Genomic DNA, 25,151 nt, shown 5'->3' on the forward strand with positions numbered 1-25,151 from the left:
CCCTAGGGGGCAGCCTTTTGTTCCTGCTTAGGGGGACTGGCCCCCCAGGTGGCTGGCCGACCTTGCGTGGGTCAGGAGGCCAGCAGCCAAGAGAGAAAGCCGGTAGCTGATCATAGCTGTCTCGGAGCCTCAATTTGGCCACCTTGCCTGCCGCTCCCAGAAGCTCCCGGAAGCTCCCGAAATTTCTGCGCCTAAGGATGAACGCAACCATTGTTGCTAGTTTCAGGTCCGGTCAGAACTAAACCCATCGCCTCAGGGCAGAAGTGGCCTGACTTTTTGGCTTCTCTGCAGGTTTGGACACCCCTGCCAAAGTGACAGCGGTGGTTGCAAGCGCGCTGAAAGGCTCCACCCCAAGCCTACCTGGCCCTGGGAGTAGCCCTCACGTGAGGCCCGCAAGCTCCCGGCGCCCGGCCTGACTCAGCCTGGCAGCTTCTGCAGAAACCCTAGCCAGCCCCGTGACTCAGTTTCTCCATTTGCTCACGCGGGTCAACCGCGTGAGTCAGCGGTGCGGAATGCAGAGGGTGCCTCCAACGGCTTCTCTAGAGTATGTGCTCCCAGGCGGAGCCCCAGAGAGGGGCATTTACGCCGCCCAGAGAGCTCCTTCGGGTTGTGCCCTGCACTGGCCCTGTTAACGAGTCGGTGCTGTCTGGGGTGGCAGTGACCCGAACAGGTGCACCGACAGGGCTGCTGGGGAGACACCCGCCTGGGACACGCCGGTCGTGGTTCCTAAAGGGCGTAGGCCATGGAGGGGCTGCCGGAGGGACGATCGGTGCCCGCGTCCGTGCCCACTGTCCACTGCCCGCCGCCTGACGCAATCCGAGGTGCCCTTGCTGCATGCGGGAGCTGGGGAAACCTCCCCCGCGGTTGCATCACTCCTGCCAGGTTTGCTATAGAGGTGAAGCCGAGCCAATCACCGGGCGCGCTGGGCCTGGGGCTGGCCGCTCAGTTACCCACTCAGAGGGCGGCGCGGTTAACCGGGAAGCAAAACACGAAGGTGATTGGTCAAAAGGGAATTTGCCCCGCCCCAGTCACCGCGGCAGCTGGTGCGGTGGGCGGGGGCCCTCCCGGCCGGAGGGTTTAAAAGGCGCCTCCGACGGGGCCGCGCAGCTGGAGCGACCGAGGGGTGCCAGGCCAGGTGTACGCGTCCGTCGGTCCTTCCGTGCCCGCGCCGGAGACCAGCCTCGGAGGCCGCCGGGCCCGTCCCTGAGCCCGGCACCATGAAGCAGGAGTCCACAGCCCAGAACACCCCGCCCGCCTCGCCGCCCCTCTCACCAGCCCCCTCGCCACCCCCCTCGCCACCCGCGCAGCATCCCCGGGATGACGGCGACCCCCAAGCGCTGTGGATTTTCGGGTACGGCTCCCTGGTGTGGAGGCCCGACTTCGCCTACAGCGACAGCCTTGTGGGCTTCGTGCGCGGCTACAGCCGCCGCTTCTGGCAGGGAGACACCTTCCATCGGGGCAGCGACAAGATGGTGAGCATCTGACCATGCCCAGGGGAATGAAGGGGGTGGGGGCAGGGTAGTGGGCACCAGTGCCCTGGAATGTTGGGGGCTCTCTGGGCAGAGGGTCACTCCGTGCTGGTGGGGGAAGTGTATAAACCTGTGCCTGGGGGGTGTGGCTTAAATTTCTGTACCCGGTGGATCCCTGTGATGGCTAGAATCTGTGATCCTGTGGATCACCATGTTGATGAATATTTCTGATTATCAATTTGGGCCACTGCCATGTATCTATTTCTCCTGCAGCCATGCATCACTCTCCACTTCCCCCTGGATGAGTGGGACTCACTGAGGCCTGGACCAGCAGGGTTAATAAACGTTTCCTCTGACACTGGTGACAGCTGATTTCTAACCTGCCTTTTCCAAAATTCTTCTTCCCTCCTCAGCCTGGCCGTGTCGTGACCCTCCTTGAAGATCGTGAGGTAAGTGCCTGAGTCAAGAGAGAGACCCCCCAGGGCCTGGCAGGGAGGGTTGCAGACAGAGCTCCTGGGTCCTTGGCTGTAGGCTAGATTAGATGCCTTTCAGGCAGCAGGGAAGGTGGTCTAGCTCAGTGCTTCTCACTAGAATCACCTGAGGATCTTCTTAAAACGCAGATTTTGATTTAATAGGATTAGAGGGTGGCCTGAAACTCCCATTCCTCTTAATTGTACAGATGATGCCACTGGTTCTCAAACCACTGTCTGAGTAGGAATCCTCTTGGCCTTGGAGCCAGACCACCTGTCAAACCTTGTTAAGAAAGGGAGAATGAGCTTAATGTATTGCTCCTAGATGACTCAGGGTAGTCCCCTGCCCACTTTCCTTATAGAGCACAGACCTGGGTTGGGACTAGCTGTTTTGGGTGACCCCGGTGTCCATGTTTCCTTCTAGGGCTGCACTTGGGGTGTGGCATACCAGGTTCGAGGTGAGCAGGTGAGCGAGGCCCTGAAGTACCTGAACGTGCGGGAAGCAGTACTTGGCGGCTATGATACCAAGGAAGTCACCTTCTACCCCCAAGATACCCCTGACCAGCCACTCAAGGCATTGGCTTATGTGGCCACCCCCCAGAATCCTGGTTACCTGGGCCCTGCACCTGAGGAGGCCATTGCAACGCAGATCCTGGCTTGCCGCGGCTTCTCTGGCCACAACCTAGAGTACTTGTTGCGCCTGGCGGACTTCATGCAGCTCTGTGGGCCCCAGGCACAGGACGAGCACCTGGCAGCCATCGTGGACGCTGTGGGCACCATGCTGCCCTGCTTCTGCCCCACCGAGCAGGCTTTGGCACTGGTCTGAGGGGCTGAGCCCCTGCAGGGAGTGTCCACGTAGACATGGGGCCAGGTCCCCACTCCTGTGCACACAGCAGACTGCTGAAAGGACTTGGTGGGTGGCTGGGAGCTTCTGTCTCTAAGCCCCTGCCTGTCCCACCAGCCTCCAGTGGGACACTGACTGCCTGACACTGACTTACTACTTGAAACTATTTATTGCACCATGTTGGTGTGGTGGGCAGGGTGGGGGGCCTGCCCTGGACATAGGGGCCCTGCTGAGCAGTGCCCCACCTCAGGCACCTGATGCCTGATGGATTCCCCCCAGTGCTGCTGCTGCTAACCCCATACTACCCAGGCCTCTGCCTCCCATCCCCAGACCAACCACTCCCCAGCCCTGGAAATAGACCACGTGTGAAAAGTCCCAGCCTGCTGGGAAGGGACATGGGGGGAGTGAGGAGAAGGGAGCCTTACAAGAACTGGGGCACCTGTGGGTCCTGTTCACCCCCCAGGTTCCCAGGACAGAACTGGATCTGGAGCCTGGGCTCAGCTGCTGAGGCTGGGCCTGGGCCTCTGAACCATTTGGCTGTTTCCTGTTCTTCTGTCTGTCTGCTTGTCTGTCTCTTGGTCTGTTCCCAGGAAGCTCATCACTATGGGCCCTGGTACCTCCCCAGTCTGTCCCATACTGTTATCTATAAACTGATCTCTTACTATCTGTTGTGCTGGAATGTGGTTCTTTCTTCAGATGGGCTGTTGGGGCAAGGGACGTGGTGAAGCCCTGGAAGGCGCATGAGAGGGGCAAGGGCTCCCTCTTTGCCTCCGTCCCTCTCGCGGGGGGGTGGGCAGCTGAGCAGGCAGGGCTAGGGGCCAGGTTGCGCCACTTCCATGGGCACCTTTCACGTCTTAGTGCAGGCAAAAACTGCTCCGAGGTGTGCAGAATTCTGCCGTGTGGCCCTACTTGGTGGCCCCGTGCGCAGTGTACTTGCCGCGGACCTGGTACTCTGTGTGTCCTCTCAGCTGCCCCGAGGAGGCTGGTGGGCTTGGAGGTCAGGCCAGGTCTTCCTCTAGCCACCGCCTCTTGCTGACCTCGAGAGGAGACCCCTGGGCTCCTGCTAAAGGAGCATGTGGGTTAGAGGAGGGTGGTAACGACTTCAGCAATGCTGACAGCAGAGGCCTGGGGCCTTCTGGAGGACCTTTTGATTTTGAGATCCAGGTGCTTACTGTTGCCTCCTGGGGCTGTGGTGTGGGCTGTGCCTTCTCCGTGAACCTGACCTGCCAGGACTCTTGCTCACTATGGAATGAGGTGCCAGGGTGCCCTCTGGGCCACTACTTGTTTACTCTCTGCCTGCCCCTGGCTGCTGCACCCCCCCCAAACCCCCACTCCCATCCCCGGGTGCAAAGCCCAGTCCCCGGGATCTCAGAATGGCCCCTCAGTGGGCTCAGCCTCTTACTCCTGGACCCGCAGAATAGGTGCAGGGCCCACGTGACAGTGTTTTCACGGCAGAAGAGCCTGGCTCCACCCCAGCCTCGTCCCTCCTTGGCCCAGTGACCTCCAGAAAACTCCTGAGCCCTCTGAGCGTCAGTTTACACTGGGACGCAGTGTGGTATGTGTTGTTGCTGCTTTTGTGGTGGCTGGTGCCCTGGATTGGTCTGGATGTCCCCAGCGGGGTCAGCTCTGACCAGCTGGGCAGCCGTTGTGCCTTGGTGTGTTGGTGGCCTCGTGTCTTGGCCACTGATGGGGGAAGTGTGGAGTCCCGCCAAGTGCTGGGAGCTCGTGAGGGCAACATAGCAGCAGCAGGAGGCAGCGGGGAGCAGGGAGGCTGGGGCAGCCGCCTCCTGGGCCAGGGCAGGGCCGGACAGCCAGTTCGGGGGCTCAGAGCAGAGCCCTACTCTCTACTGAGCAAGGGGCGGGGGGGGAGGGCTGCTTGCCAGCCGCACGTGGGCTCATGCTCTTGAAGCCATTCATTGAAGTATGGACTAAACTGCGGCATGCCAGGCACCGACCTGGGCCCTGGGGACACAGCAGTGAAGCAATCTCCCTCCTTAGGGAACTCGGCCTAGAAACTCCGAACGGTGACTTTCCTTTCTTTCTTTGAACAGTGACCGTTCAGCATGCGGCGTGCTGTGGCGGGAGGAGGGAGCACTCCGCGGAGAGGGGCGGGCAGGGAAGGCTTTGAGGGAAGGAGGGAGGCGGCTGAGCCCTGAGCTTGCGGTGGGGACAGCTTGTGCCTGAGCGGTTAGTGAGGTCAGACGAGAGGCGACAGAGTGCACGGAGTGGCGTGGGGGTGGGAATCGGGACTGGACATGGGGACAGGCCCACCTCCCGCTGGCTGGGTCTGCTCAACTGTGCTGCGCCGTGGAGTGGCTTTCCTCCTGTGGATTCTGAGCAGGGAAGAGACTGCTTGAGAGGAACCCTGGCTTCTGTGTCAGGTTGGAGCCGGAAGGCCAGACACAGGCTGGGGAGGGACGAAGGCGGCCTGAGCCGAGGTGTGGCGGTGGGAATGGGCGTGAGGATGGATCTGAGAGCGCTCAGGGCGTAAGGCTGGCCGGGTTTGGCGTGGCTGGCCGAGGGGGGAGAGTGAGGGAGGGGTGGAGGGCCAGGGTTGCTGGTCCAGTTGTAGGGTTGGAAGGGCAGGGGTAGAGAGGGGCAGTGTGTGAGTGTGTGAGCTGGGGTACCAGTGTGGGGCAGAGGCATCCGCACGAATGTTCGAGGGCAGCTGGGGATGTGGGTCTTCGATTCAGGAGAGAAACAAGGCTGGAGTTAGAGATGTGGGGGCCATACCCGTGGAGACAGTATTTGAAAGCCTTGGAAGTGGAGAGAAAAGGGAACAGGGCCCAGGCCCAGCCCTGAGGCACCCCAGCCCTGGTGGCCTGAGTGAAGCAAGAATTGGAGAGAACAGGCAGCTGGAGAGGGAGGAGGAGAACCAGGGTCATGCTTCCGAATGGCCAAGGAAATATGGAAGAGGAATGGAATGCTAGGGGGTCCTCTGTGGCTGCAGTGAGAGCAGTTTCAGGAAGATTGGCTGGAAGCCACAAGTCAGAACTGGGGAGCCTGTAGGAGGGGAAGAGATCACGCTCAAGAAGCTGGCTGCTGAGAGAGAAGAGAGGGGTGACCGAGGGTGTGAGAAGGGTGTAGGAGTCTCAGGACCCCTTTGCAGATTAAAAATTGAAGACCCCAGGAGTTGTTATTTACACGGACCATAACAACTGGCAACATTTAGTGTATTTTAGATTAAGATTGAGAAGTTTAAAATGTTCTAAATTAAAAATAAAAATCCATTACACATTAACATATTTTTAAAGAAAAATGATTCTATTTTCCGAAACAAGCAAATTTCATGAAAAGAATGGCATTGTTTTATGTTTTTAAAGTCTAGCTTGATGAAAGCAGCTGGGTTCTCATTTGTTTCTGCGTTCATTCTGTTGCAAATTCACCTATCATATAGTTCTGGAAAACTCCACTGTACACTTGTGAAGAAATGAGAACAAAAAGGCAAATAATCTCTTAGTTTTACTATGAAAACAGTTCTGACCTCGCAGGCCCCCTGAGAGGGTCTTGGAGACCCCCAGGGGTCTCTGGGCCATGTCTTAGGACTTCTGGTATAGCAGCATTAAAAAAAAATTTTTTTTTCTTTTTTTGTTGGTGGGATTCAAACAGAGTGATGGCTAGGTGGCTAGCCCTAGGCTGCAGTGTTAAGGGATTTCAGAGTTAGCAGGGAACTCAGAACATCCTGTCCACTCCTCAGGGCGCCCTTCTGGAGAAGCAGGAGTGAGTAGGAAGGATCAGCCAGTTCAACCGCTATTTATTGAGTCTACAGTAGGCCACCCCCCCCCCCTTGGGAGACGGAAGACACAGAAGCGCCCTCACACCTGGTCTGGGCTAAGGGCACCCTGGGGAGCGCAGGGGTTGGGGCAGAGGTGGTCAGGTCTGGGAGGGCCTTAAAGAAGCCGCAGGAATCCAGCCGGCAGAGGCACCGACAAAGGGGGAACGGACACAGAGGAGCTAATAAGTAGCTCAGTGTTGGGGACAAGACTGAGAGCGACGTTGGAGTCAGTTCATAGAGGAAGTGTTAGACTGTATCTTGTGGGGAAGTGGAGTTCTATAGTGATGTTTTTGTTTTTTCATGTGTTTTGCCTCCCACGGAGGGTCTTTGTTTTTGTTCTTTTTGTTTTGTCTACTTGGAGTGTTGTGTTCAGACTTGGGTTTACGTGTTGTGGCAAGGAAGACCGTTTGAAGGCTGTGAGACCTGGAGGGCGCCTGTTGCAGTGTTTCAGGCAAGGGCTGGGGAGGACGAGTGAACTAGAACCAGAAACCTGGGGAATGTGGGGACACCTCCTGGCGGCCCATTACAATTGAGGGGCAAAGGGGAGTGGGGAGACTAGGGATCCCACGGTTTTGCCAAGGTGGAGGGCATGGACAGTGCAGGGGGTTGTGGGTAACCCCACTGTGCACACTTCTAGGGTGGGCAGGCTCCTAGGGGTTCTCCAGGCTGTCCCCCACTGGGCCCCAGGAAGGACCACGTTCCTCTGAAGGCTGGTATTTCCCTGAAGACAGTGTGGTACCCATGTCAGTCATCCGAAAAGCACAGGGTGTGGGGAGATGGACCTGGAATGGGAGAGACCCTGCTTTCCACAGGCCTGGCTCTGAGGAGGGTTAGGGTGCTCCAGGGTGTGAACCCAGCTTCAATGGCCAGGGCTAGATTAGGGGAGGCGACAGTCACAGGGAGAGTGTCCCTGTAGGACCAGCCTTGTGCTACATGGCTGGGATGACCACACATCCCACTGTGCCCAGGATCGGCCTACTTTACTCCCGTCGTCCTGGAATAATTATGACTTCCACTCTCAGAAGCATCAGGTTTGGACAGTAAATTGCACGGTTGCTGTGGAAACCGGGATTGAGCCGTTCTGCTTTACTGGACGGCTGTCAGAAGAAGGGGTTGACCAAAGCCCTGATCAGCCTTCCCTCTGCCCTGCTCATCCTATCCCTAGACCCTCACCCCTAGCCCAGGGCCCAGGGAGGCCACTCTCTTCTGCCCTTTCCTGGTTTGCCCTTGGAGAGTCCCCACCAGGCCTGCCCTTCCTGGTTCAGACCCTCAGCCTGGGCATTTCCTGGGGTGTGAGATAGAACATGACATGTCCTGAAGGTTCAGCCACAGAGCTGCTCCCTGGTCACTGGTCCTTCCCCTCCTAGAGGGAGAGGGCACCGTCTGCACCCATACACCCTCGTCCTTAGTCCTGGACCCAGCACTGCATTTCCACCCCTCACGCTCTGGTCCTTCCCCTGGAGCTTCAGTCCCTCCTTGGCTTTGTTCTGGGTCCTGCCCCTGCCTGGACCACTGGCCCAACAGTACGGTAAGGCCCAGTGAATGCTTCCCTTTGACCCAAGCTTCCATCCCTCCCACGTTCTGGGATCTAAGGGCTTCCTATGTCCGCCCTACGGCCACTGCCCTAATGTGTGCCCTCCATCCCTGCACAGTTATGTGTCCAAACGGATCCACCTTCCCGTTTTCTCCCTGGATATTCATTTTCCATAACGTCATATGCAACTCTGGCCACAGCCCTCTGCACTGACAAACCTCAGCTTTCTGGCCCTCAGCATTCATGTCCCCGCAGCCTTAGTGTGGGCCGCATCTCCACCCCCCACCTCGTGCAACGGCTGGCTCCCAAGCCTTCGCTCCCGCTGCTTTCCTTGCCTGACCACTCCGCCTGGGCCTCTGCTAACCTTCAGAGCTCAGTGCTCAGGTCTCCAGAAGCTGCTGCTGACCCCGATGGCTGGTGCCCCCTCGTCAGCGCCCCCCCACCCCCGCCCACCTATTTTGCACCTAACAGGTCGTATCGGTGTGATCTGCTTGCAGGTCTGCCTCACTGAAATGAGCCCCCCACCCCACACACCCCAGGGCAGGAACTGCGCGCATCCCAGTCGACAGCACAGCTCTGGGGCCACATAGGAGCTCGGGGAACCTAAGGCGAAGGGAGTTTAACGAGACACTCTTCTGAAAGCAATGTCACAGGTCCCTTTGGAGGGAAAGACCACGTGAAGATCTCAGTCAGCCAAGGGAAAGTGCCAAGCTGCCTCCCCTTGCTAATACGCAATCTGAATATTTATGCGCACAGCCCAGGAATGTGGGACAGGGACTCACAAGGACAAGGGCGGACCAGCCGGGCATGGGCAGCCCCAGCACGTACCTGACTGGGCCAGTACTGACCCACACTGGTGGCTGCCATCCCGGGCTGGCTACTCTCTCCCTTCGTCTATCTGGGAGAGGCCAGGCCCTAAACACACACGAGGAGAAGGGCTACTCTTTGGCATGCATAGTAAGGGGCAACATCTCTGCCCTTGCTCCTCCTTCGTGCTCCGGGCACTAAGCCAGAGGGCTGTTTGTGCTTCTCTCATGGGGTGCTGCGCCCTGTCCCCACAGGCGGGGGAGCTTGGCCTTCCCAGGCGTAGCCCGAGGGGATTGGTGATGGGAGGAAGGGGCGGGGAGAATGGGGACAGTCATGTATCTACGTGTGGCTCTCCCCGCCACAGTTGAAGCCTCCAGCCTGGCACAGCCCCTCCTGGGCCTAGTCCCATTTGTGCCAGGTCAGGAGGGTGCAGGACATGCCTGTGGCTCTGGCTGGGAGGGACGGTGAGTCCTTGGGGGTAAAAGCTGATGACAAGCTGCTTAAGTGGGGTGTCTGAGTCATCTGTCCACAGGAGCAGACCCTTGCCCATGGGGGTTTCCACAGGAAGGGAGACCCAGTTCCTGGTCATAGGCCACCTGCAGCCGTGAGGCATGACACACGCCAAACAGACGGGAGCTGACCTGACAGAAGCCTGCCACACGCCTGCGACGTGCGGGGGCACCTTCTTGCCCTGTCCTGAGTCCTCCAGGCCCTCACCCTGACAGTCCCTGCCCTGCCAGCTCTGGCTTGGCTAATCTGTGGCTGCAGCTTCAGGGTTCAGTTGAGATGTCACCTTCTCTGGGAAGCCTTCCCTGACCCTCCTCCTCTCCCTGACCGCCAAGGCCTGACTTTGGGGCCCTGTTGTGTGTCTCTGATACCTGGGCTTTTCTCCTGCAGCCTTTAAAAAAATTTTTTATTTTTAATTTATTATTATTATTTTTAAGATTTTTTTAACTTTTAAGTAATCTCTACACCCAATGTGGGGCTCGAACTCACAACCCTGAGATCAAGAGTTACAGGCTCTATCGACTGAGCCAGCCAGGCGCCCCTGTCCTGCAGCTTTGATAGCACTGTGTTTCTTGTCTGCCCCCAGCACCCAGCAGAGCCTGCACACAGTAGGTGCTCATATTACATTTGTTAAATGAAAACCTCGGAGAGGCAGGCACAGGTGAGGGGAAGATGGGGGTTGGGGAGAACACTCTGGGCTGTCTCCCCATAAGAGGGTCTATGCAGCAGAGGGGGTGAGCTGGGGAAGGGTGCAGGGGAGGCAAGGAGGCAGACCCGCCAGGGCCCAGTCAGGAGATCATCGAACAGCTGTTCAGAGGCAAAGAGTGAGCACTGACCTGGGATCCAGAGGTTCCAGTGTCTATTTTAAGCTGTGTCTTAGGCAAGGCACCTTTCCTCTCTCTGGCTCCATCTTTGCAAATGGAAAACGAAGAGCTGCCAGTTTCCATCCAGTTCCAGTGGCTCCCCTCTTTCAGGAGAGACATGGGCTTGGGGTCAGAGGGACTGGGTTCAAGAACCAGGTTCCCTGTGAGTAGCCTCTGAGTCCCTGGCCAGGTGATTTAATATCTCTGAGTTGCAATTTCTTCATCTTTAAAGTGAGACTGATAATCATAGCTACCTCTCACAGTCTTGGGACTAGATGAGCTATCAGTGAAAAACTGTACACTTTAAAGCACTGGGTGAATGTTGCTTATTATTACCATTTAACACTATTATTTTTCACCAACACCTAATTAGGTACTGGATTCTCTAACCGCACTAGAGTGTCAGCTCCATGAAGGCCGGGGCTGACGCCTTCCTGTTCATGGCTATACCCTTGGTGCCCACCACAGAGCCTGGCTTATCTCAGGCCCTCAAAAAAGAGTTGCTAGACAAATAAACAGATAAATGAGTTGGCTAGGATGAATGACTACATAAACAAACTCTGCTACCTCGCAGAGCACTGAGGTCAAGTCAGGCTGACCAGGTGGAGAGACAAAGGGACAAGCGGGAGGAGGCAGAGGTGGAAGGGAGAGCTTCCTGGGCTGCCCAGGCTCTGCCAAGTTGGGGAGGGCGGGTGAGGAAAAGCAAGCAGGGAAATGACAGAAACAAACTTGGGGCAGTGAGATAGGCCGTGTCACTGCTGGGTGCCTCGCAGGAGCCCCTCTGTATGAGCCCACTCCCTGGTCAGGCCCTCCTCCACCTCTCTCAGGCCCTGCCCTGCCAGCAAGTCGGGGAGAGGAAGGAGGAAGGACAGGCTGGCTGAAGTCACTCCATTCTGGCTTGTTTACCAACAGCACAGTCCTCCTGGGTCATGACAGAGCCAGCAGCCTCTGACCCAGCTAAATATATCTCCCCTACTGGCCAGGACCACACAGCCAGCCCCTGAGGGCCAGGGACCACCCGCTCGTCCCTCTGGGCTGGGCCCTGGGCCTCCTCCTCACCCCAGAGCCCTGGGTCCCAGGGGAGCCAACGGCCGATCAGTGTCCAAACCAAATGCAATTGCTGGCTGAACCCAGGCGGTAGTTTCGTTTGGACACAATCAGAGGGCTTTCGGGGGGGAAAACTCTAGCTGTCTAGCAGTAGGACAACCGAATGGCTCACCCCCCCTTCCACGGCATATTTGCAGTCGTTATGAATATTTAGTAAGACTATTTACTACTGTTACTTTCTCTATAGTACTCTCTTAACATTACCATTTAATGTTAAGAAAGGGAAAAAAAGCATACAAAGTTAGATACATAGTATGAATACAATCATGTCTTTTAAAAAGCATAGAAATATGTCTGGAAGGAATCACCAGAAACTGTCAACACAGTTTGCCTCCCAGGAGCGGAACTGGAGGCCAGGGGATGGAATGGGAGAGAGACTTTTTCTTCTTATGCCCTTTTGTTATGTTTTTGATTTTGAACGATATAAATTTATTACTTATTCATAAGTAAATAAATCAAATATATAATAAAATACAATGCAGGGGTGCCTGGGTGGCTCAGTCGTTAAGCGTCTGCCTTCGGCTCAGGTCGTGATCCCAGAGTCCTGGGATCGAGCCCCGCATCGGGCTCCCTGCTCGGCGGGAAGCCTGCTTCTCCCTCTCCCACTCCCCCTGCTTGTGTTCCCTCTCTCGCTGTGTCTCTGTCAAATAAATAAAATCTTAAAAAAATAAAAATAAAAATAAATTAAAAAAAAATACAATGCAGATTTGAAAAAAAGAAAAGGGGCCCATGCATAAAGCAGTGGTGGAAGCAACCCTGAACAGTTAAGGGTACTTATTTGGGTGGTGGGCCAGGCAGGGGGCTCCCTTTCCCACCCAGAAGAAAAGCCGGCCCTACGCCCAGGTAAACCAGAAAATCAGCCTTGCAAGAAGTAGGGACTCTGTCAATGCTTGGAATCTAATTTGAGACATGAAAAAGGGCGTATCTGCCTTAAACTAGCTCCCCAAGGTATGTGAAATGCCAGGCCATGCCTTTGCCTGAAGTACAGCTTCTCTAGAGTCACCTTGAAAACATTATTGTATGTATGTGGGGGTGCGGGTCGGGGGTGCTATGTTACTTTATCACATGAACCAAATTGAAACAGGGAGATGCCTTGTAAGAAAGCTTTATTCTGGGAAGTAATTCTTCTTGCTTTTCAGTTTTTTCCCTGAATTTCCCTAAGAAACATTTACTTCTTTTATTAATAATTATATATCAAATAACACATAATCATAGTGGGAAGTTTGGAAAATATAGAATGGTAGAAAGCATTAAAATTGATTCACATTTCTGCCATCCAGGAAACTGTCCTTCCTTCTAGTCTGCCCTCTTACTACTCTATTAAAAACCTACATTAGGGGGCGCCTGGGTGACTCAGTGGTTGGGCATCTGTCTTCAGCTCAGGTTGTGATCCCGGGGCCCCGCGGGACTCCTCGCACAGCAGGGAGCCTGCTTCTCCCTCTCCCTCTGCTGCTCCCCCTGCTTGTGCTCTCTCTCTCTAATAGATGAATAAAATCTTTAAATAAATAAATAAAAACCTACATTATCATCAGGGGAAACTGAGTGAGGGGGTTACAGGAGCTCTCGGCACCACCTCTGCAACTTTTCTGTGAACCTAAAACCACTCCAAAGTAAAAAGTTTATTAATTTTTTTAAAAAAACCTTATGCATAGGCAAGTGAAAAGACCCATCTGATCACACTTGACTACTTTGTGTCCTACTTGTTCACCTAAGATTAAATTGTGAGGATTTTCCTCTTGAAAATATGCTACATGGCTAACCTAATATTCCATCATATCAATGTATAAAAATTTACATAACCAATCCTATAGTTTCTATCTGGGTTGTTTCCAATCTTTCGCAAGCTTTGATAACGCTGCTATGAACCTCTTAAGTTAATTGCATACAACAGAAAATCCAGTTCTAGTGGGCTTAATTAAGCCAAATCGGACCTACTGGCAAAACCCAAAAGTTAAAAAGGGAGTTTCAGGCAAGGCTCAATCAGGGCTTTGGCTTCTTTTCTCACCTCACCCTCAGCCCCTGGGGCAATAAGCTTTCAAGTTCGCACCCATGGAGGGTGTGGGAAAGAGAGCTTAGGGCCTGTTTCCCTCCGGCCAATGTATGACAAGATAGCCAGGAGGGAGGGAGACTAGGCTCTGATTGCCTTGGGCCAGGGCTCCGGCCCACCCATGCCAAGTCACTGGGGCAGAGTGTGTGTGTGTGTGTGGGTTAAGCCTACCCCTGTGGCTTTTGCACAAATGCAGAAAGGGAAGATGCTGGCTAGACAGCCAAAGAATGTCCTCTGCAGTCTGGCTACTCAGACTGGGAGGTCTGTGAACCAGCAGCCTCCACATCGTTTGGAACTAACTGGAAATGCGGAAATCTAGGGACCTCCCCACACCTACTGAATCGCAGTCTGCATTTTAAGAAGAGCCCCACTCAGGAGACTCCGCATGAAAACTGAGAAGACTTGCCCTACAGCAAACTTGATTATCCCCTGAAAACAGATCCCTAAAAGTAGAGTGGCTGGGTCAAAGGGTGTGGATATTTCTAAAATTCATGATACATATGGTCAAACTGTCCTAGGTTAAGGCTCTATCACTTTACATTCCCTTTCCTGGGATCTGGGTGTGTGAGGCCTAAAGTTTAAGCAATTTGGGAAAACCCTAATCTTTAAGAAAAAAAAATACAGGGGTGGCTCAGTCGGTTGAGCCCAACTCTTGATTTCCGCTGGGGTTATGATCTCAGGGTCGTGGGATCCAGCCTCCCCCCCACCCAAAATCGGGCTCCATGCTCAGTGGGGAGTCTGCTTAAGGATTCTCTCTCTCCCTCTCCTTCTGCCCCCCACCCTTGCTTGCACATGTGTGCACACACTTTCTCTCAAATAAATCTTTTATTTATTTATTTATTTATTTTATTTTATTTTATTTTTTTTTAAAGATTTCATTTATTTATTTGAGACAGAGAGAATGAGAGACAGAGAGCATGAGAGGGAAGAGGGTCAGAGGGAGAAGCAGACTCCCTGCCGAGCAGGGAGCCCAATGCGGGACTCGATCCCGGGACTCCAGGATCATGACCTGAGCCGAAGGCAGTCGCTTAACCAACTGAGTCCACCCAGGCGCCCTCAAATAAATCTTTTTTTTAAAAGAATACAAAATTAAGTTCAAAAGCAAACATTTAGAATTTAAAAAGCTGAAAAATACCTCAAAAATTATAAAATAACATTATTTTAAATTATCAATAGCTTGAAACATATGAAACTGCCACATTTTTAGGTAAAAAAGTCACATATGGTTAACAAACAATTTCATGGTGTTCAAACTAACACTTTCCGCCTACATTTTTGGCTGTATCATTCTCCCCCACCCAATAGCTTTATTGAAATGTAATCCACATACCACACAGTTCACCCTTTAAAATGTATAATTTAGTGGCTCACAGAGGTATGCAACTACCACCACAGTCAACTCTGGAACTCTTTCATTAACCCAAAAAGAAGCCTCACATCCCTAACCTGTTACCACCCAATGCCCCCAGCCCTAGGCAACCACTGAATCTACCTCTGTCTCTATGGATTTGCCCATTCTGGACATTTCATAATTATATAATACATGATCTTTGGTATTTGGGTTCTTTTACTTAACATTTTCAAGCTTCATCCACATTGTAGCACATGTCAGTACTTCAGTCCTTTTTATTGCTGTGTAATAATGCACTGTATGGACAACACATTGTCTTTATCCATTCATCAGTTGATGGACATTTGAGTTGTTTCTACTTTTCTTTTTTTTAAAGATTTTATTTATTTATTTGACAGAAAGAGAGCACAGGCGGGGGTGAGGGGCAGAGGGAGAGGGAGAAGCAGGCTCCCCGCTGAACAGAGAGCTCTGAAGCCCAGGTCAAGGTGAACAGTGTCTTGTTCAGAACTCTCCTGGGGGTTAACAATGGGATCTGAACACTGGATGAAGGCCAAGGGCACTTCACTGGAGGTTGAAGAACAGCCCCAGGACCACCTCTTCCAAGGCCGAGGGGTTCCCCCAGGCTGAAGCAGTGTTCCATGCCATCTATGCAAAGAAGGCCCTTCCAAAGTGAGGTGTCCTGAAGCTTAAACTGTAATATCTCACAGTAAATCAGCCTCTGATTTTACCAGGAGTTTGTGACAAGGCCCATTTCCTTGTATCTTCCCCAACTCCTGCAACTGTTATTTAAAAACAAATCTCAGGGGCACCCGCGTGGCTTAGTCAGTTAAGCATCGATTCTTGGTTTCAGCTCAGGTCACGATCTCAGGATCGGGAGATAGAGCCCTGAATGGGGCTCTGTGTTCATGGGGAAATGTGCTTCTCTCCCTCTCCTTCTGACCCTCCCGTGTTCTCTCTCTCTCAAATAAATAAATAAGCCTTTATTATTTTTTTTAAAGATTTTTAATTTTTTTATTTGACAGAGAGAGAGAGGGAGAGTATAAGCAGGGGGAGCTGCAGGCAGAGGGAGAAGCAGACTCACCGCTGAGCAGGGAGCCCGACGCGGAGCTCCATCTCAGGACCCTGGGATCATGACCTGAGCCGAAGGCAGACACTTAACCATCTGAGCCACCCAGGTGCCACAAATAAATAAGCCTTTAAAAGAAATCTCAGAGGTGCCTAGATGGCTCAGTCGGTTAAGCGTCTGACTTGATTTCGGTGTTGGTCGTGATCTCAGGGTCGTGAGATGGAGCCCTGCATCGAGCCCTGAGTGGGGAATCTGCACTCAGCCGGGAGTCAGTTTGAGATTCTCTCTCTGCCCCTTTCTGACCCCCCACACCCTGGTGCCTGGAGCTCTCTCTCTCAGATAAATAAATCAATCTCAGGAGTGCCTGGGTGGCTCAGTCAGTTAAGTGTCTGCCTTCGGCCCAGGTCATAATCCCAGGGTCCTAGGATCCAGCCCTGTGTTGGGCTCCCTGCTCACTGGGGAGTCTGCTTCTCCTCCCTCTCCCTCTGCGTCCACCCCTGCATGTGCTCTCTCACATGCTCTCCCTCTCAAATAAATAATATCTTTAAAAAAAATAAATATTAAAAAGAAAAAACAAATCTTAGCCATTCTGATAGGAAAAGCTTGGAATCTCATTGTTTTATTTTGCATTTCTTTGACTGTTGAGGTTGAACATTTCCCTGTATGATTATGAACATTTGCACGTGTGTGCGCATTTTCTATGCATGTACAGGGTCCAGCACATAGAAGGTGCTTAATAAATAAATCTTGAGGGGCGCCTGGGTCATTAAGCATCTGCCTTCGGCTCAGGTCATGATCCCAGGGTCCTGGGATCAAGCCCCGCATCGGGCTCCCTGCTCAGCGGAAAGGCTGCTTCTCCCTCTCCCACTCCCCCTGCTTGTGTTCTCTCTCTGGCTGTGTCTCTCTGTCAAATAAATAAAATCTTAAAAAAAAAAAAAATTGAATAAATGATATGGCCCATTTTCCTTTGGAGTGTTGTGTCCAAGACTAACAGCTGTCCATTCAAATCCATTCTCTTTTTCTATTATTGTACGGCAGCCTCCTTTGCAGTTAGGTGGGTCTTTGGGTCTAAAGCTTGTTCTGAGAATGTGAGCCGCCAAAGTGCTATAAGCCACTTAAGGGTCTAACTCTTAAGCTAGTAGGTGAACCTCCTCCCCAGTCTTTCCCCCTCCTATGTTTTTGCAAACCAGCATTGACCATGCAGATGAGGACAATGTATGGAAGTGGCAAGAAACAGAATGAAAGGAACCTGGGACCTTAAATGATTATGTTAAACAGATATGAATTCCAACTCTTACGTGAGAGAAATATGGATTTATAGCTCATTTGAGCCATTGCATTTTTGGGGTCTCAGTTACAGCAGTGTGTGCTATCCTAACCAATGTAAGCAATGATATTATTTGGTCAGAGGATTTACGGCCCAACCAGTGGACATCAGCAGTTAGTCCTTAGGGATGACCAGCCTGTTCCCACAAAGATGAAGCACAGGGGAGTGGAGGAGATCAGGAGATCAGGTTCAATGACACTGGCCTTTGAGATCACCCATTTCATTTTCCTTGCTCTCCCCAAGCTCGGATGGATGATGGACTACATTTGCTTACGTTGCCTTCAGATTGCCTTCTGAGAGTGAGCGTGCACCAAACTATTGCCTAGACCTCTTGGCAGAGCTGTTCCTAGTTATTTAAGTTAATCGATACATTTTTTGGTTTTTAAAAATTAAAAAAAAAAGGGGGGGAGAAATACAGACAACAAGCTTTAGTGAACTGGTTAAAAATCAGAACATGCTCATCTAAGACACTTGGCTTATCCAGAACAAAGGTACTGGAGGCCAGCAGAGGGCCAGAAGGCGGGCCAAACAGGGGGCGTGCACTGAAGCTCAATTACTTTATTCCTAGGAGACCCCATGATTCCTCCTTCAGAGTACTTTTCATTGGTTCAGAAGTTCCAAATTAAGTAAAATGGTTTCCAAGCCCCCTAGAATTTGGAAAAAGTACATCAGAAGAGAGAGGGCTACCTCATATTGGCACAAAGACAGGGAGGGGACACAGGTCCTATTCAGACTTAAGAACTGTGTAGCTGCTGGTGTCAGCACTGGGCACGCGGTAGTCACACCGCAGTGACCCTGAGCACCAGATGCTCACGTGACCCAGGTCCTCAGGAAATGTTAAGATATGTTTAGTTCGGTGTGTTGAAGCAGTGACACTCCTCAAATCTCTTAAGAGTTCTAACCAAGATAAATTCTGGTGCTTCAAAGGGTTAAATGTCAGCTGTCTGAAAGACTTAGCTATTCCGAAAGATTCTGGGCAACAGAGTTTATGCTGCCCTTTTGAAATCCATTGGGCTGAGGGCAAACTGAGACCACTGAAGCCACTCTGCCCCAACAACCCATTGGATTTGAGCCCTCCACCCCCCATCTTCCTCAGACATTCCCAGGCAAGTGGCACCAGGACTTCAAGGGGATAAGGTGCGGAGCCACCCAGGGTCTTCCAGGACCCCTCACCTGGGAATTGGGAAGGGAGCCCTTTCTCCTTCACTGGTGGAAGGAACAGCCACAGGTGGGCCTGATTCAGGGTGGGGTCTGTGGTTGTGTGATGGTGGTGGAGGAGGTAAGACATTCAGAATGCTCTGGGCTATTCTCCCATAGAGCTGCTCTTTGGGGTTCACCAGCTGGGGATGGGGAAGCTTAGAAAACTCCCCATGTCTCCTGTGGCTTTGACCCTCTGTGCCCCTGCTTCCTTTTTGCCTTGGGAGGCTGCTACAGCCTAATCCCCAGTCCAGGTCAGACACAGAGAGGCCACTCAGCACCCGGAGCCAGGCTTTCATTCTTGAGCTTTGGGTCCCAAGACAAAGAAATCCCACAGGGAGGAGAGCAGAGGCACAGGCCCTGCAGGGCTGCTCACAGGAGCATAGTCCCCTGCCTTTTGGGAAAGAACTCTTACCTAAGAGGAAGGAAAGAGTTGGGGAGCCTCTCTCTCTGGAATCCTTGTCTCTCTCACCCAAGGTGCCAGGAACTAGGAACCAAAGACTCCATGAGAACTGTGATATGTATCTTGAGCTTTGTAACTTCCTATGTCCAGTTCTGCTTTTTCCTGGTGTCCTTGTTTTGATGAGGAAGAGAACCCTTAATATAGAAAAAAGCAAGATGTTCATTTTTGGCAGTAGCCAGGAGAAAACCAGGGGTACATCCTCCAGTAGGCTTGCCATAATGGGGTGGGGGGAAGGGTGGAATGAGAGAGTGGCTGGTGGCAGCTTTAAATTTTTTATTTTTATTTATTTTTAAAGTAATCTCCACACCCAGCGTGGGTCTTGAATTCACAACCCTGAGATCAAGGGTCTTATGCTCTACCACCTGAGCCAGCCAAGCGCCCCGTGGTGGCAGTTTCAAAGAGAAAAGGGGAGCCAGCAAGTATGAGGATCTGAAGCAAGGAAGAAATGGGAGCTCAGGAAGAGGCCGGGGGTGCGGGGAGGGGAGGCCTGGTGAGGAGGGAGACATCCAGCCCTCAACACCCAGAAAGTGGGCCTCAGGCATGTCCTCCCTCCTCCTCCCCCTTCCTTCCACCTTTTAAACCCAGCCCCGGTGACTATCACCTGGGATTGGTATCTCCACAGCCCAGGCCTGGCACTGTTTGCCCCAGACACTTGCAGGGTGACAAATGGGTGGGTTGTTTCGGTGAGGACTGAAATAGCCCAAGCGCCTGTCCCCAGTCTTCAGGAGCCTCCACAAAGGGGCCTTTCCCAGCACCATTTGCTACCACAGAGCAAATACCCAGGCACATGGTTTCAAGACAGCCAGAGGCTCTGACTTCTCTAAAACAGACCCTGCCCTCCATACACCTTTTACATCTGAGTGGTTTGAATGAGCACTGTGAAGATGCTCACGGGCAGCCATCACTGGCCACAGCTGCCTCCCAAACTGCATGGCTTCACAAGCCACTGGTCTCTTGAGCAGCCAAATTTCCCCACGCCCTTGAGAAGGGTTTAGCAAGGAGCTAAGACAGTTAACTGACCCTGAAGAGCCTGGTGGCCATGATAAGAAGACAGGCAGCACAAAATAGTGAGTGTAGGGATCGCAGACCCTGCAGTGGCGGCCAGCACTACAGGCTCCATGTTGGCGGGGGCCACACTGGACAGGGCAACAGCAACAGAGCAGAGCCCTCGTGTACCTAACATGTCTAACAGAGGTGCTGCCGACAGGGGAGGGGGATGGAAAAAATGACGAACTGACAGTTTTAAAATGAAAAACAAAACACGCCTGAAAAAATACATATGGGGCCAAATTTTCCTGGAAATACTGGGCTTTCATTTTCTGTCATCAGGTGGATTAAGTGGAATCAGGGAAAGAATAAAGTTGTATTTCCTGCACAGGGTTTCCTGGCTGGGGTGGGGACATCCAGAGGTAGTTTCCTCAGGCTGGCAGGGCTGGAGGATGCTCGAAGGCCCTGTTATGCCAGGTGTGGTCCAAGGACTAGCAACATGGCCATCACCTAGGACGCTTAGAAATGCACTCTCACGTCTCACCCTGGACCTGCTAAAACTCAATCTGCAATTCAAGATCCCAAGGTGACTCATGCATATTATGTTTGAGAAACACTGCCTTAAGGGATGGTTCAGGTTTCAAATTCTTTTTTTTCCTTGCAGTTGAACTCCACACAGAATCTTCGCCTGGCTGTAAAAGCGGACCGGAGCTGGTTAACTGAGGCGGCCACGCCCCTGTGCTCCTCACTCGCAGCAGCCTTGGAGGTCCATCTGAGAATCTCTACAACTTGAAGTCAGCTAAAACCTGCTAATCTTGCCTCAGCATCTAGTTTGGCATTGATGGGATGTTTAAGATTTTTTTATTTTGGGGGCGCCTGGGTGGCTCAGTTGGTTAAGCGACTGCCTTCGGCTCAGGTCGTGATGCTGGAGTCCCGGGATCTAGTCTCGCATCGGGCTCCCTGCTCATCAGGGAGTCTGCTTCTCCCTCTGACCCTCCCCCCTCTCATGTGCTCTCTCTCTCAAATAAATAAGTAAAATCTTTAAAAAAAAAAAAAAGATTTTTTTATTTTTAAGTAATCTCTATACCCAAACATGGGGCTTGAATTCAGGACCCCAAGATCAAGAGTCCCATGCTCTTCGGACAGAGCCAGCCAGGTGCTCCTAGGGAGATGTTTCTACTGACAGATGGCCTGCTGTGAGGGGCACAGGTGAGGGGTGTGGACTGCACCTGCAAGCCAGCAAGGCTCTATAGATGGAACACGCTGGCGGACACTAGGGTAAAGCTGTACGTAAGAACCCAGCTCACTGCTCAGTCCGCATTGCCCTGCTTCCTGCCCAGCCCAACCTCAGGACTAGAGAGATACAAGCAAGCCCTGGTGTGTCCCCAGAGAGTGCTGGGTGCCTCAACAAACCCCTACACATAGACACTGGGATAGTAAGCCCACCACAGACCCTGCATTTCCAGGGCTGCTCGTACAGACCCACAATCTTAAAATTCACTTACCTATGATCCCCAGAATTGACTCATGCGGCAAGGTGACCGTGGCCAAAGCGACAGGCCTCACTGTGATCCAGGCCAGACCTGCACTCTAAGGCCTGGGCTGCCAGGCTTCCTGAGGGACACTTCCTTTAGCAGGCAGGAACCCTCTCCAGCCTTTTTTCTGTGTTAGGGGACTGCTCCCCTGCATTCCTAAGAACTGGGCTCTCTCACATGGGAGATGGACTAGTCTTCAGAAAGTGGGTAGACAGAGCATGAGTCATAACCTGGGGACTGGTTAATGAGCTTGAAGCCCTCACTTTTAAGATTCAAGTCCCATCCATCTATCCTCAGGGAGGGGAGGGTCAGGTGAGGAGGAACATTAAGGCGGTGACATTTCTCGTTATGAAATGTTAGCTGTGCTTCTTCAGGGACTGGATTAAAAATGGGTGAAAGGGGAGTATGGTAGCATGTTTGGGAACCGAGAAGACTAGAGGCCTCTGATCCAAAATGCAACATGCTTTTCAGGCAGGGGCATTAGCCTACCCACATCCGGACAAAGCTGTGACAGAATCCCAGTTGTCAGGTCTCCAGAGAGGTGGCCACTGCCAACCTTGGCAAGGCTCCAGCAGCAATGCCACTGGGGGCCTTGCTGAGTAATGAGAACTGGAGAGGACCCTTCCTAGTGGGCTTGTTGTGACCACAGGCCACAGTGGTGATGACAAGAGAGCGTGGTTACTCTGGTAACCTGGTCTGTGTGAGGCCTTGGTCGAATCTGCCAGCAGCAGGGAAAACAAGACCCAGCATGTATGATAGTGCTACTGGAGACGGACAAAATGAAGAAAGGGCTGACCCTGTGACTGGGTGAGCAGCTGCTCCTCAGGAGCCAGCCGACTCCGATCAAGGGTATGCAGGCTGAGCCAAGGCTCGGGAGGCCACACAGGCAGCATACTTGGGAACGGCACGGGCCCTGCCTGAAGGTGACGCAAGAGCCTATCAGTGTTTTCGCTCATCGGAGAAACACCAACTGCCAGTCTAGGCTGGGAACTTGATCTTTTACCAACTGACCGGAGAGCTAAGTTTTCCAAGCATGGATGTCTTTGGAATCATTGCAACATATTTCGCTGTTTTCGTTCATGATTCTTACAAGCACGGCTAACTTTGAGAACACTGAATTCCGTTCACAGTTAGTATTTCCGCTGCCTTAACTGACCCACAGACAAGTGTACGGGAACTGCCAATACACACATTTGTGTACACACACCACAGTTTTAGAAATTGGGACCATAAAGTTGTACCTATTAGTTGGGGATCTGACACATTACACATTGCCAGGATCATCTCTCATTTGTGGTTTCTGGAGAAAGAACCTGTCAGTATTCAGATGACCACTTTTGAGCTTTCTGACGGTGGACCAGACCAAGCCGTCCACACCTGAGTCTTAGAGTCTAGGTCCTGAGTCATAATGAGTTCACACTCTGAGGGCCCTGGCCTCGAGCATGCCAGGGACTGGTCAGACCTCCTCTCTGATGGCTGCAGGCAAATTCCTAAGCCTGATTAAAAATGCCACTGAGGAAATGCCCACAGAGCACTCCTCATCCCAATGACAACCTGTCCTCTCCGACCACAGGAATGATGTTGGGGCTGTTTCCCTTTAACCCTGCCACATTCCTCCAAGAACCCTACTATGCCCCCAAGAGAGGCAGCTGCAAAGACCACAGACACCTTGATTTACATAAAATTATCTCACTCCATTTTATTTAAGATTTTTTTCTCCAGTTAGTAAAAGAAAGATGTGTCTCTCTTTATACATATGTACAAGTTCAGTTATAAAAATAGACAGCACATTCAAAGAGAAAAAAGGCTTGGCATTTTTCTGATTCCCTCTAAATAGCATCTGTACACAAGAGTCTGGGTTTGGGCAGGGGAATCTTAATGATTTAAATTAAATGATTCCCCTATCACCCCTACTCCAAAAAAAAGTTTTAAAAATCAATCTGTCTAAACTCAATTCCGCGATTTTCAGGTGTGCAAATTAGAGGCTGGCCCGCCCGGAAGCACCTGCTCCACCAGGGACATCAGGCTGGGGGCAGGCAGAAACACCTCCCATGCAAACACCACCCCTTTGCCTCTCTTGTGGGAGGGGGGGGCGCAAGCTGAGGCGGGTGGGGCTGGGGCCAGGAGGGTCGGTACTGAGCTTTGCCCTTTCTCCATCCTCTCCGCCTCACTCCTGCTGTCCCTTCCTTTCTCAGTGCAATATAGACAGTGCATACAGCCAAGCAGGGGGCTGAAGGGCAGGGGTGGGGAGACTGTGCATTCAGGAAGGGCAAGGGGAGTCTGCAAGAGGGGCAGTGAGGATGTCTCCTGCTGATTGAGATGGCTCCTGGTTTCTTTACTGGCTTCTGGGAGTCCCGGGGTGGAAGCTGCTGCTACGGTTGCTGGTGGGACCTGAAGGTTCTCTGGCATGAACCATGCAGGACAGGGGAGGAAATGCTGGGAAAACAAGTGCCTCCGGGCATGCCTCCTCTAGTCTCTGTCACCCTCATGAGCCACTCACTAACCTTTTCGCACTCACTGTTCCCTTCGGTGCTGACACTGGCAAATGGAGTCTGGAGACCCGGGGAGCTGCCCAAAGACCGAGGATGCCAGATACAGGATTTCCTCCCTTCCTAGCCCGACAGGAAATCACAGCCCTAAAAGAGGTCTCCACTGTGGAAGGTTCTTCACAGCACTTGCAGAGCCTCTGCAAGGGACATGACCAGAGCCCAAGTGGAATGGGGATGGAGACTGTGTGCCTGAGCATCTACAGGGGGTCTATGTCAGGCCCTTCCCCAGTGCGAGGTTTAAGATGTGGCTGTAAAGTTCACTAGAGATGCTGCGAGGCCGATCTCTGTCCTTGGGCCTTCTTCCTCATAGGCCCCCCAGAGCACTCCTCTTGAGACACAGGTGAGAAAAGTGCTCACACCAACCACCTGCCTGTCCTTCCCTTGCTGCAACTGGTCATCTCTGCCCTCTGACCTGGGATGTAAGACACTGCACTGGGCAAGCCATCCAAAGACCATATGTGGGCCAGGACTCTGGCCCCTGGTTTGGTTGAAGGAAGCCAGAAGGTCCAGGTGGTTACCGTCCTCCAGAGGGGTTGGTGCCTTTGCCCTGTTTCCGGACCAGGGAGTCTGGGGCTAGGCTGCTGGTCAAGTGGAGGTTCTTGGGAGTCCCAGGAACATTATTTCCTTTGCTCAAAGGGGAACTCAAGGGAGAAGAGGCGCTTGAAGGTCCAAAGTCAGCAAGGCCAGCAGGCCGAACAAGAGACGTCTGCAGAGGACTGCTGGCAGAGATTCCTGTGGGGATGGAGAAAGAGGCAAGAAGAATATAGGCACCAGGCCTGTCTGAGCTGCCCCGGTGCCTCACCTTGCTTGCTGGAGTCTGGGCTGGAGGTGAGGTTGGGGGGAACCCCTCCCACTCCTTGCCAACCTCTTCTTAGCACCTTTGCTTGCTCTCCTGTCAACTGTCTTTTCTGTAAGAGGGATGTGTTTTTCAGGGAAAAACAACACCTACTCAGCCTTCTCCACATCACCTCATCCACAAGGAGTAAGACGTCACCTCGATGCTCAAGGGCAGAGCACGTCACACAATGTGGGGAAGCCAACGCTGCAGGATGGTGTGTAACTTCTTAGGCACTAATGTATTTTCTTACATATTCCCTCTTCCTTCTTGGGACACCACTTGTGATTAGCTGCTCCTAATCACTCCTCCTTCACTTCACAAGATGTCCTCTATTCCCCAAACTCTGCCGCTTCAAGGACCCAGTTCAAATTGCTCATCCTCAGTGATGGCTCCCTGGGTGACAAGTCTTTCTTCC

General features: G+C 52.5%; 2 protein-coding genes across 2 annotated transcripts in view; one reads left to right on the plus strand and one right to left on the minus strand.

Moving 5' to 3' along the window:
• Nucleotides 1–3,447, plus strand: CHAC1 (ChaC glutathione specific gamma-glutamylcyclotransferase 1). Its single transcript, XM_031021746.2, has 3 exons — nucleotides 1–1,472; nucleotides 1,883–1,918; nucleotides 2,364–3,447. Exons 1-3 carry the CDS (start codon nucleotides 1,218–1,220, stop codon nucleotides 2,763–2,765), a joined length of 693 nt encoding a protein of 230 aa, XP_030877606.1. The 5' UTR covers nucleotides 1–1,217; the 3' UTR covers nucleotides 2,766–3,447.
• A 19,575-nt stretch (nucleotides 3,448–23,022) lies between these two features.
• Nucleotides 23,023–25,151, minus strand: part of INO80 (INO80 complex ATPase subunit) — a 101,020-nt gene continuing 98,891 nt past the window's right edge. The window contains 1 exon segment of the mRNA XM_081830962.1: nucleotides 23,023–24,630. Within this exon segment, the coding sequence (XP_081687088.1) occupies nucleotides 24,413–24,630 (218 nt within the window). The 3' untranslated portion in view covers nucleotides 23,023–24,412.

This window comes from Leptonychotes weddellii, chromosome 9 (genome assembly GCF_054177405.1).
Source record: "Leptonychotes weddellii isolate Sample4059 chromosome 9, ASM5417740v2, whole genome shotgun sequence".
Classification (NCBI taxonomy): domain Eukaryota; kingdom Metazoa; phylum Chordata; class Mammalia; order Carnivora; family Phocidae; genus Leptonychotes; species Leptonychotes weddellii.

Excerpts from the sequence above, each read along its gene's own strand:
- CHAC1 (XM_031021746.2), top strand. The coding sequence starts at position 1,218 with ATGAAGCAGGAGTCCACAGCCCAGAACACCCCGCCCGCCTCGCCGCCC. Across the intron at positions 1,473-1,882 it reads ATCGGGGCAGCGACAAGATG|CCTGGCCGTGTCGTGACCCT; the intron begins GTGAGCATCTGA and ends TTCCCTCCTCAG. Across the intron at positions 1,919-2,363 it reads CCCTCCTTGAAGATCGTGAG|GGCTGCACTTGGGGTGTGGC; the intron begins GTAAGTGCCTGA and ends GTTTCCTTCTAG.